This window comes from Artemia franciscana, chromosome 20 (genome assembly GCF_032884065.1).
Source record: "Artemia franciscana chromosome 20, ASM3288406v1, whole genome shotgun sequence".
NCBI classification, from domain to species: Eukaryota; Metazoa; Arthropoda; class Branchiopoda; order Anostraca; family Artemiidae; genus Artemia; species Artemia franciscana.
Window position 1 is genome coordinate 25,169,988 of NC_088882.1, and position 13,305 is coordinate 25,183,292.

Below are 13,305 nucleotides of genomic sequence, written 5' to 3' on the forward strand. Positions count from 1 at the left end.
TCTGAATTGAATGCACGTTGCGAAATTTCTCCCAACGTTGAAAGGACTATCGTTTCCCAATCGCAACATCTTTTCCACGAAAATAATAATTTAGTGCGTCTGTTCAAAAGAGCCATCGATTTGATGCCTACTGATACGCATAAAATTGTTATTTCCGCTGACAAAACGCCTCCTGGCCAACATGTGCGTAGATACAATGCTCCAACTATCGACGAAGTGGCAATCGTTATGGTCGGTGATCAGTTTTTACCTCGAGATATTATTCTTCATAAGCGAAACGCTCAGTTGTTAAGAATTGCTGAAACTCATCGATGCTACGATGCCCTACAATATCCTATCATTTTTTGGGATGGAGCCGACGGCTATCACTTTAATATTAAATTTATGAATCCAGCCACTAACAAAGAAATGAATAAGAAATGCAGTGCAATGCATTATTATTCCTATAGACTAATGATTCGGCAGGATGAAGAAAATTATATTTTAAAATGCCGTGAATTGTTTTCACCAATTCGTCGTTGATTTGTATGCTAAAATTGAATCAGAACGTTTGCTATATATCCGCCTGAATCAGACCAAGCTCCGCTCTGAACAATACATTCATTTGCGAGATGCAGTTATAAATGACGGTAATATCACAAACGTTGGAAGATTTACAATTTTACCTTCGTCATATGCTGGCAGTCCCCGTCATATGCATGAATATGCTCAAGATGCTATTGCGTATGTTCGTCTCTATGGTCGTCCAGATTTATTTATTACATTTACATGTAATCAATCTTGGGACGAGATACTGCAGCTTTTACTTCAAGGACAATCGGCGGTTCATAGACATGACATTACGGCCCGTGTCTTCCGGCAAAAGTTGAAATCACTGATAAACTACATAGTAAAACTTGAAGTGTTTGGGTCAGTGCGATGCTGGATATACTCAGTGGAATGGCAAAAACGAGGTTTGCCACACGCACATATACTAATCTGGCTACATAAAAAAATTACTTCGAACGAAATTGATGATGTGATTTCCGCTGAAATACCTGATGAAAATGTCGATAAGGGGTTACATGATATTATTGTAAAAAATATGATACATGGACCTTGCGGTGCACTGAACGAAAATTCACCATGCATGGCCAAAGGAAGGTGCACAAAGCAATATCCGCGACTTTTAGTATCCAACACAATTACTGGCAATGATGGTTACCCACAATATAGAAGAAGATCTACTGAAGATGGCGGTAAAACAGTAATAATAAAGAAGCGTAACGGTACCGCCATCGAAGTAGATAACCAGTGGGATGTTCCATATTCCCCATTATTATCAAAAACATTTAATGCACACATAAACATTGAATACTGTAACTCCGTAAAGGCAATCAAATACATATGTAAATACGTCAACAAAGGCAGTGACATGGCAGTTTTTTGGCTTGCAGCCCGAAATCAAAGATATCGACGAAATCGTACAATATCAGGCTGGAAGATACATAAGCAGTAATGAAGCTGTTTGGCGAATTCTTTCATTTCCGATACATGAACGTAGTCCAGCTGTTGTTCACTTAGCGGTACATTTACAGAATGGTCAACGTGTTTATTTCTCGGAAACCAACGTGCAACAAAGAGCCCTGAATCCACCGGATACAAAGTTAACCGCTTTCTTTTCGCTTTGCAAAAATGATTCTTTTGCAAAAAAACTGCTGTATACTGAAGTGCCTTCGTATTACACGTGGAATACTAAAAATAAAGTATTTGAACGTCGAAAACAGGGTAAGTCAGTCGACGGCCAACCTACCATCTTCAAAGATACCACGATAGGAAGACTCTACACCGTTCACCCCAATCAACATGAATGCTTCTTTCTACGCCTGCTTTTGGTGAATGTGCCCGGTCCGACATCCTTTGAGTATTTGAGGACTGTAAATGGTACTATATATATATATATATATATATATATATATATATATATATATATATATATATATATATATATATATATATATATATATATATATCTATATATATATATACATATAATATATATATATATATATATTCCCTGTCAGGATTGTGGCCTCTATTAGGTTTTCCATTGTTTTTTTTACGGCAAGTCGAGTGCCATTGCAAAGCTTTGGTGGGTTTATGTTACGTAACAATATTATTGGTACGCCTATTTTTAGTTGTAGCACGTGTGGTGGAAACCCTGAAAGATCTATGGAATTTAAAAAATTCAGATGGATAATTAACCGCTTCATTTGGTTCCAAAACTGTGTCGACTGACTTGTAAAGGACTGCCTGGTCTCGAATCTTGGTCAAAACAATATTGTTGATTTCGTGGACGTCTATATTTTTGGGTGCGAGAATCGCTCTTTCACTTAGCCATTTATTATTTTTATAATTTTTTAGAATATTCGGAAATACTTTTTCAATCAATTCATTTTTGGACGTCACTAAATTACAGAAATCAGCAGGTAGTTGTATACGTCCTGAAATTGAGTCTACTGGGAGCTTTCCGTTTCCCATTGCCAGCAATTGATCTGAAAATGTTTGACCAGAGTCATCGTTTTGCAATCGGACACGCATATTTGTAGTTAATTTTAATGTTTTTACGTGTGCCCATAAATTAGAATTTTTCAGGCAAGCATTCATTTCGTCTGCAGGAGTTGATCTAGGTATTATAGGTAATGTTTGCCTGAAATCTCCCGCAAGCAATATTAAGGTGCTGCCAAAGGGTTTCGACTTCCCTCGCAAATCTTTCAAGCATTGATCCAGAGCCTCGAGCGATTTTTTGTGTGCCATTGTGCACTCATCCCAAATAATAAGTTTGCATTGCTGCAATACTTTACCCATCCCAGATGATTTGGAAATATTGCACGTGGGAGTTTCTGTAGAATGCAAGTTCAGAGGCAATTTCAAAGCGGAATGAGCAGTTCTTCCACCAGGCAGCAATGTTGCGGCTATTCCGGACGACGCAATTGCCAACGCTATATCATTTTTAGATCGAATTGATGCCAGAATCAGTTTTATCACAAACGTTTTACCAGTACCTCCTGGCGCATCCAAAAAGAAAATTTCTCCAACGTTGTTATCAACACAATGCATTATCGTATCATAAATGTCTTTTTGTTCCGACGTTAACTTGGAAATGTTATTTTGTACATACGACAATAGATCACTCGTACTGTAACTTTGTTCACGATCCAATTCTACACATGTCGAAACAGCAGCGATACGGTTAGGTGAAGGCATTCCCAAACCCTGAAGAGGTTTGTTTGCCATACTTATGCAAAAATCTTCTATAACAACTAAAGTGTAGTTATAAATTTCTGGTGTAAAATCAAAAGTCATGTCTGACGTCTCTAACTGTTTTCGATGAAGTATATCTTCGGACATTTTTGACTTATATTTTTCCCATAAATCTGTAGGAGCTGATGGAGAGCAAGTTGTTAAAATGATGCCAAACAATGCACGAATTTGACTTGGGGTTGACGTTTCGCACGCGTCATTGATGCAGTTATCCCAGTGTTGGTCATTCTCCAATAAATTCAGAGCTTGGCATGCACTACGGTAAGTGTCATGTATAGTACCATTTACAGTCCTCAAATACTCAAAGGATGTCGGACCGGGTACATTCACCAAAAGCAGGCGTAGAAAGAAGCATTCATGTTGATTGGGGGTGAACGGTGTAGAGTCTTCCTATCGTGGTATCTTTGAAGATGGTAGGTTGGCCGTCGACTGACTTACCCTGTTTTCGACGTTCAAATACTTTATTTTTAGTATTCCACGTGTAATACGAAGGCACTTCAGTATACAGCAGTTTTTTTGCAAAAGAATCATTTTTGCAAAGCGAAAAAAAAGCTGTTAATGTTGTATCCGGTGGATTCAGGACTCTTTGTTGCACGTTGGTTTCCGTGAAATAAACACGTTGACCATTCTGTAAATGTACCGCTAAGTGAACAACAGCTGGACTACGTTCATGTATCGGAAATGAAAGAATTCGCCAAACAGCTTCATTACTGCTTATGTATCTTCCAGCCTGATATTCTACGATTTCATCGAAATCTTTGATTTCGGACTGCAAGCCAAAAACTGCCATGTCACTGCCTTTGTTGACGTATTTACATATGTATTTGATTGCCTTTACGGAGTTACAGTATTCAACGTTTATGTGTGCATTAAATGTTTTTGATAATAAAGGGGAATATGGAACAACCCACTGGTTATCTACTTCGATGGTGGTACCGTTACGCTTCTTTATTATTGCTGTTTTACCGCCATCTTCAGTAGATCTTCTTCTATATTGTGGGTAACCATCATTGCCAGTAATTGTTTTGGGTACTAAAAGTCGAGGATATTGCTTTGTGCACCTTCCTTTGGCCATGCATGGTGAATTTTCGTTCAGTGCACCGCAAGGTCCATGTATCATATTTTTTACAATAATATCATGTAACCCCTTATCGACATTTTTATCAGGTATTTCAGCGGAAATCACATCATCAATTTCGTTTGAAGTAATTTTTTTATGTAGCCAGATTAGTATATGTGCGTGTGGCAAACCTCGTTTTTGCCATTCCACTGAGTACATCCAGCATCGCACTGACCCAAACACTTCATGTTTTACAAGGTAGTTTATCAGTGATTTCAACTTTTGCCGGAAGACACGTGCCGTAATGTCATGCCTATGAACCGCCGATTGTCCTTGAAGTAAAAGCTGCAGTATCTCGTCCCAAGATTGATTACATGTAAATGTAATAAATAAATCTGGACGACCATAGAGACGAACATACGCAATAGCATCTTGAGCATATTCATGCATATGACGGGGACTGCCAACATATGACGAAGGTAAAATTGTTAATCTTCCAACGTTTGTGGTATTACCGTCATTTATAACTGCATCTCGCAAATGAATGTATTGTTCAGAGCGGAGCTTGGTCTGATTCAGGCGGATATATAGCAAACGTTCTGATTCAATTTTAGCATACATATCAACCATAAATTGGTGAAACAATTCACGGCATTTTAAAATATAATTTTCTTCATCCTGCCGAATCATTAGTCTATAGGAATAATAATGCATTGCACTGCATTTCTTATTCATTTCTTTGTTAGTGGCTGGATTCATCAATTTAATATTAAAGTGATAGCCGTCGGCTCCATCCCAAAAAATGATAGGATATTGTAGGGCATCGTAGCATCGATGAGTTTCAGCAATTCTTAACAACTGAGCGTTTCGCTTATGTAGAATAATATCTCGAGGTAAAAACTGATCACCGACCATAACGATTGCCACTTCGTCGATAGTCGGAGCATTGTATCTACGCACATGTTGGCCAGGAGGCGTTTTGTCAGCGGAAATAACAATTTTATGAGTATCAGTAGGCATCAAATCGATGGCTGTTTTGAACAGACGCACTAACTTATTATTTTCGTGGAAAAGATGTTGCAATTGGGAAACGATTGTCCTTTCAACGTTGGGAGAAATTTCGCAACGTGCATTCAATTCAGAATTTCTATCACTGATGAAGTACAATTGTAAAAATTTATGATTCTCTCCTGAGAATGGTAGAAGGGACCCTGCTTTATGATAAATTTGCCCTTTTACTTTGAAAGTAGACATAAATTGATCCGGATTTTCGATTTGGGCTCCAAACGACGTCATTTGGAAACATGAGTTGTATTGTCTGATTTTTGACAAAAAACGCTTAGATTCTGACGTAGTTCCAGTAAGGAAAGTCTTCAATGGCTCTGGTGGTGCAGCCAATAGAGGAAGTTTAACTTTTCCTGAGGCGCAACACATTCCCATTGTTTCACCATTGAATTTCAAGGCCTTGCAATAGGGACAAATTTTAGACATTGTCCCGATTTGAACACATCTACTCAAGCTATAATCATCGACTGGGTTGTACCTGAATGCCAGGCGATAACTTTCAGATTGCTCTGATTCCTCGGCACGCTTTCTTTTCTTACTTTCTCTATCAGCAGCAAGCCTGTTTCCCTGCTGGTCTTTTGATTCCTCGGCACGCCTTCTTTTTTCACTTTCTCTTTTAGCAGCAAGTCTGCTTCTGCGTTGCTCTAGTAGTTCCTCGGCACGCCTTCTTTTTTCACTTTCTCTTTTAGCAGCAAGTCTGCTTCTGCGTTGCTCTGGTAGTTCCTCGGCATGCTTTCTGTTCTTTCTTTCTCTATCAGCCTCAAGCCTGTTTCCCTGCTGGTCTTTTGATTCCTCGGCACGCCTTCTTTTTTCACTTTCTCTTTTAGCAGCAAGTCTGCTTCTGCGTTGCTCTAGTAGTTCCTCGGCACGCCTTCTTTTTTCACTTTCTCTTTTAGCAGCAAGTCTGCTTCTGCGTTGCTCTAGTAGTTCCTCGGCACGCCTTCTTTTTTCACTTTCTCTTTTAGCAGCAAGTCTGCTTTCGCGTTGCTCTGGTAGTTCCTCGGCACGCTTTCTTTTCTGACTTTCTCTATCAGCAGCAAGTTTTTTGGCATAGACTCTTTGAGCATCTTCATCAGTCATTATAAACTTAAGCATTAATAGAATTCTACGCGAACATACGTCTTATATAACTTGAATGACGTCACGCCTTCAAAGCAAAAATGATGGCAACTAATTTCATGACGTCAGCCGAAACATGACGGCGAACATATGTCTTATATAACTTGAATGACGTCACCTTCAAAGCAAAAATGATGGCAACTAATTTCATGACGTCAGCCGAAACATGACGTCACCTGATCCACACATCCACAGATCCACACACAGACAACTTATTTTTATATATATAGATATATATATATATATATATATATTTCTCATATCGTAGTTCAAGTAAGTTTGCAATTTTTTCAAGGCAATGGATTCTGTTAGTTATTTAAGCCAAGGAACTTAATTTCCCTACATAAGGGTTCTGAACCAGGAAAGTTTAATATTATACTTTGTGTCTCGATATGGGTGGTATAGTAAATGGAGTTTCTCCCCCGCCTTACTCATCCATTCAATTTACATAATTATCCGTCCGTTGCACATTATTCTAACATCAAATAATGCACATTTTTAACATTTCTATCTCTAAACTCAAAATGGAAATTAAATTTGGTGTCATTTTTTACTTTTCAGAATGTAAACATGGGCTCTAGACCCCACCTTGATCACCCCGTCAATTTACCCCCTTTTTAATTGGATTCACACCATTTTAAATTAAAATTTAGGCCCATTTTGAGCTTTAAGAGCAAAACAGGTCTTATAATTAAACATGGGTCTTACAGGTCTTATTACATTAAATAATAATTTAATGTTAAAGTTTTTATTAATTAAAATTCAACTATGAAGCTTATAGTAGCTTTGAAGCTTATGGCCTTAAGCTTATAGCTTTAAGCTTATAGTTTTAGCCTTGAAACGTACAGCTTTGAAGCTTCCAATATGTAAATATTGGAGGCCTACCAGTAACAAAAGCAGATTACTGGATGATGATGGTAATCTTGATTTACATTTGAAACAATTGAAACTATTAACTGGTCTAGGTGAAACAAAATCAGAGAAGGAATCCTGAACCATTTTTGGCCATCCTGGCCTGCAATGAGATTTTATATAATCTGATTGTGTTTAATGCGACAATTTTTTGACGCGTGTTTGGATTTCTTCCCATAGTTATAAATGAAGGATTCTTGGGAAGAAAGCCAGCGGTAATTTAAGGGAAAATTAATTTCGATTAGGAATTTTGTGTAATGAAATTCGCAACTAATAAATGGAGAAACGCTTAAGCGAAATGAAAATGGAAATAAAATAAAATAGAACTATTAGGAAAGAAGATCTAGACATTGGAATGGAATACACGATTAAAGAAATGTAATGTGTTGCAACTAAATATGGAAAGAAAATCGTTATGATTATTGATTTTAAAGGTGAAATTTTTGGTCAATTTTCACCTAAGTGTTTTGACTCTGAAGCCTGGATAAAAATTTAATTGAACATATGTTGCCCTGCTTATCCTACTTTTGGGAGTAGCTTAACGAATAGTCTTAGGCAATGTCAAAGGTTGAAAGTATCAGATACGACTTTAAGTTGAAACAGCGACAAGTATAAGAATAGAACCTACTTATTCGCTACAACTGATTTAAGGCGACGTGAGATCGTAAATACTGAAAAAGCAAATGATGCAAAGAGCTACAAGAAGCAACAACAAATCCAATGTGCAAAGTTCTTAAAAGATAAGAAAATACTAAGCAATAAAATCAATAGTTAAAAGGACGAACAAAATATTGTACGAAGGCATTGTAATATCTGTCTATTGCCGAAGATAAAATATCTTAAATTAAATATTTACTTGTATTATTTCTAGATAGTCTAGCATGCTGTGTCAGGACATGTTTTGCTGATGAAGGATAAGAGTTTGCCTAAGATCGTTATTTTCAGCCTTCAGTCTAGGGTCACACGAAGAGCAGGTCGTCCCTGACTGGAGTGAGAGGAGACCACAAGGATAGAAATAAAGGAAATAGGAACTTCTTGGGAGGGGGTAAAGAGTGGAGCTTTGAATAGATGTGGATTCAGGAGGAGGGTGCGCTGCTGTTTTGGGATCAAGTGGCTTGGTAGTGCAGTGAATTCTTAGTAGTAGTAGTATCTGTTTAAAGAAATGGTGACAAAGGAAATTTATTTGTTTTGTGTTTCAGGACAATGAGGAAGACGTCAAGAATTTTGAATACAATGAAGTCTATTCGCCATCTCCTGACAAAAATCCTGCTGTAGATATAAGGCAGTGTGAACCTTTACAGCATATCTATTGTGTTCTAGAAGAGACACCTTATATTCGGAATTTGAAAGTATTTGTACAGAAGTCATGTAAGAGACCGACGAGTTCCGTTGAAAAAGAAAGGTATCTACTGTTCATAATGACTATGGAACATTTTGGGATCCCTATTGCAGTGGTAAGTTTTCAAAACCTATTGTAGTCCATTCAACTATAAACCCACTCATAAACCCGAAAATTTAAAATTATAGCAATAGTCAGTAATACTTTCCTGGGCAGTTTAGAAGCACATTCCTCGTTAAGAATATTTGAAAAGAAATCTGTTTATTGAGATTATTCTCTTTCTGGAATATGGGGAATTCCCTAAGGTTTTCTAGTGATTAGAGACTTAAGGATTGTCTCAAATACCTAGGTTCGAATGTTCACTTTTTTAAAGTGATAGACCCATCCTGTTACCAAAAATTATTATGGTTTTTCACAGAAATTTTACTCTATGTACCTCCTGTAAAGATATTTGTTAAATGCACCTCCTGTAAAGATTTCAAGGAAAATGACGAAGATAAAACCAATAAAACAAACGCGAAAAGTCAATGTGAGAAAAAAACAGCAAAAAAAAAATGAGAAAACCAAAAAATTTAAAGATATATAAATTCCAATAAAAGTGAAATAATATATTCAAGGAAAATGCCGAAGAAAAAACCAATAAAACAAACGTGAAAGTCAATGTGAAAAAAAAACAATGAAAAAACCAAAATACCTAACAACCATAAAGCGAGTCACTCGCCAATATTCGTGATTTGTACATTGTCTTAAAAATTAGAACTGCCATCGACGGATACTAGCGAACAACTGAGAAAAAAAAAATTAAATTCATTCACTAAAAACAAAACGAACCAGCAATTAAATAAGTTGAAGAACTCTGTCGTCTGATTTTCGATTTTAACAGTTGTATTCCTTGCAGAAGAATCTCACTACAGAAAAGCTATTGAAATTTTTAAATACTAAAATTTAGGTCTAGTTTCGAATAGAGATTCCGGTGGTTTAAGAATAAATTGAGTCATATTTTGGTTGTCTCAAAAGAGAAGCTGATGCTTCAGTAATTCCTAAAATAAAGCTTGAAGCACCTTCCCAATCACATAATTAAAGTTGTTAACTCTTTAGATCTTACAGGGTGTCTGGAAGGAATGCAATTTTTAAAATCAGAAATCAGATGACATAGTTCTTCAACTTATTTAACTGCTGGTTCGTTTTTTTAAGGGAATGAATTTTTTCTTTTATTTCTTAGTTGTACGCTAGTATCCGTCAATTGCAGTTCTAATTATTTTGATTTTGTGCAAATTGTGTATATTGGCAAATGACTCGGTTTATGGTTGTTAAGTATTTGGTTTCAATTCTTATAATTTTTGGCTTTTTTGAATTTTTTTTTCTTTTTCTTTTTTTTCATAGGTATCTAGTTTTTTTTACATTGACTTTCCGCGTTTGTTTCGTTGGGTTTTTTCTTCAGCATATTCCTTGAATATATTATTTTGTTCGTGCTGGAGAAGAAAGGCGGTTGTTTTCTCGAAATATTAACTTTTTTTTTCGGTATTCTCGTTTAGCCTAAAAAAATTATTTTTTAAGGTTAACTATTCTCGTTAGCCGTGTGGGGGAGGGGGAAAATTGTACCCTGATAATTCTTGACTAATAAACAGGCACCAATCCTCTCAATTTTCAATCAAATGAGCCCTTTTTGAAGCTTCTACGGCAAAGCTTTTTATAGAAACCTTACATGCCCCAAGGGCAAAACTTACAACCATTGTCCTAAGGGCTGTGGGGGGAGGGATTGTCGTCTTCAAAGACAGGATTTCCAGCTTTTTAACTACATTCAACAAAATGGCTATATCAAAATTTTTATCGGAAATGTTTGGAGAAATGCTCGGCGTGGAAGGGGCATTTTCCCTCCGATTATTTCTGACTATCATAAGGGGCACTAACCCTCTTAATTTCTGAGACTTTTTTTGAAGTTTCTACGACGACGCTTTCTATAAAGACCTTATACGGCCCTTACAACCTTTTACTGAGATATGCTTACATATACGTATATGGGCATAACTTACAAGCTCTGCCCTTTTGGGCTCTGGAGGATGTCATTCTCAAAGACATAATTTCCAGACCTTTGAACTTCGTTGAACAAAATGGCTGTCTAAAAATTTGAGGAATCTGTTTGGGAAAAGGGTGGGCATGGGAGGGGGTTAGATGCCCACCAATCACTTTCGATAGTTAAAAATGACACTAGCTATTTCAGTTTCAAATCAAATGAGCCGTTTTTGAAGTTTTTATCACAACTCCTTCGATATGAAGTACCCTGGTCTAAGACAAAAAAACAAATAAATTGTGCCAACATCGTTCTTTACTTAGATAGCGCTGTTGCACTGCCTGTTACTATATCAAACCTTTATGTAACTTTACTATAGTATTAGACACCATAAATATTTTTTAGTATACATAACAACTTTAGCGATCCTGATCTGAGAAAAAAAAAAAAAATGAAATTATATACACACAAATTATATAAGATAAACGTGTATAAATGTTATATTCACTTATTTCGTCATATATGGTTACAACATACGATTATGATCATCATTCATCTAGCTTGTACATAAGAATTAAGTTTTTTTTTTTTAAGTGATTCTATTTTAATAACTTGGTTATATAAAGTTTGAGGCTTCTAAATACAGCAGTTTTCTTTAAAATTAGCCATTAAAAAGCTGTATATTATGTGACAGTGCCCGCTAGCTGTGGGGAAGAACGATGTAGTACTGTAACTTTTGTTTATAAATTATTTATTTTAAAATTTCAGTTACTATGGGGTAACTGAAATTTTAAATGTCAACAGCCATGATACCGATGATATTTACATAATCCCTATTTATTATAAAGAACTAGCTTTTGGTGTGGCGCTTCGTGCCACACCAACACCTAGTTGGTTGGGGTGCGTCCCCCCCCAAGCCCCCCGCGTGCGTAAGTTGTTACGTGCCATATTAGTTTCGCGCCATTGTAGTTGTGTCCCAGTGTCCCACCTGTAAATGTAGATAGATATATATATGTTTTTAACTACGTAAAACTTGCGAATATACAACATTCTTGGCTGTCCCATTGTCTGTGCATATAAATAGATTGTCAGGTTTACCGACTCTTGAACATGCAATATATAATTGTCCATGGGAAAAAAATCCGTCTTCAGATCTATACCGCATTTTTCTAATGATTGCCCTTGGGTTTTGTTGATGGTAATTGCTAATCAAATCTTCCCTGTGTCCCCGTTGTCATTTATATATCCCCCATGTGCCTTTCCGGCGTCCCCGTTGTAGTTGTATCCCTGTGTCCCGGTCGTCATTTATATTCCCTGTGTTCCGGTCGTCATTTGTGTCCCGGTGTCTCGGTCTGTAATTTCTCTTTGAGTGTCCCGGTCGTCATTTATATTCCCTGTGTCCCGCTTGTCATTTGTGTCCCGGTCTGTAATTTCTCTTTGAGTGTCCCGGTCGTCATTTATATTCCTTGTGTCCCGGTGTCCCGGTCTGTAACATACGACAATAGGTCAATTGTGTTGTAACTTTGTTCACGATCCCGTTCTACACATGTAGAAGTAGAAGCAGTACGATTAGGTGAAGGTATTTCCAAATGCTTGAGAAGTTTGTTTGCAACAGACCAGCACAAATCTTCAATCATAACTAAAGTGCAGTTAGTTATCTGACCTTTCTAGCCGTGTTCGGTGGAGTATATTCTCTGCCATTTGCGATTTGTATTTCTCCCATAACTCTGTAAGAGATGAAGGAGAGCAACTTTTGCCGGAAGACACGGGCCGTAATGTCATGTCTATGAACCGGCGATTGTCCAGGATGTAAAAGCTGTTGTATCTAATCCCAAGATGGATTTTATATAAATCTAATAAATGAAGAATCATTAATCTATAGGCATAATATTTCATTGCGATGAATTTCTTATCCATTTCTTTGTTAGTGGCTGGATTTATAAATTTAATATTAAAGTGATAGCCGTCGGCTCCATCCCAAAAAATGATAGGATATTGTAGGGCATCGTAGCATCGATGAGTTTAATAAAAGCTTCTCTTTGAAACGCCTTCTTATATACTTATAATGACGTCATATACAAAGCCTTTGACTTCATATACAAATCACCGACCATAACGATTGCCACTTCGTTGATAGTTGCGTATCAGTAGGCACCAATTCGATTGCTGTTTTGAACAGAAGCACTAAATTTTTATTTATGTGGAAAAGATGTTGCAACTGGGAAACGATAGTCCTTTCAGTGTCGTTTTTTTTTATCATCAGTATCACTTTCAAGTTGTTTGGTTTGTTTTACCTTGACTTGTCTTTCGTTACTATGAAATACATATCGCCGAACCTTTGTTTTTTAACTAAAATCTGGTAGGCATTGATAACCTTGTCCAAGTCAAATCCCATACCCAATCATCATCGCTATCATTTTCAGTTTTGATACGTTTTGACCCTCGCTGTCCAGGTTGTTTCAGGTTGCTCTTGTGATTCCTCGGCACGCTTTCTTT

The 13,305-nt window shown here is 36.9% G+C and overlaps 1 protein-coding gene across 1 annotated transcript in view; it reads left to right on the forward strand.

Moving 5' to 3' along the window:
- LOC136040031 (transmembrane protein 94-like) overlaps positions 1–13,305 on the forward strand; it is a 273,850-nt gene that overhangs the window by 37,207 nt on the left and 223,338 nt on the right. The window contains exon 6 of the mRNA XM_065724097.1: positions 8,659–8,913. Within this exon, the coding sequence (XP_065580169.1) occupies positions 8,659–8,913 (255 nt within the window). The remainder of the gene's footprint in view (positions 1–8,658; positions 8,914–13,305) is intronic.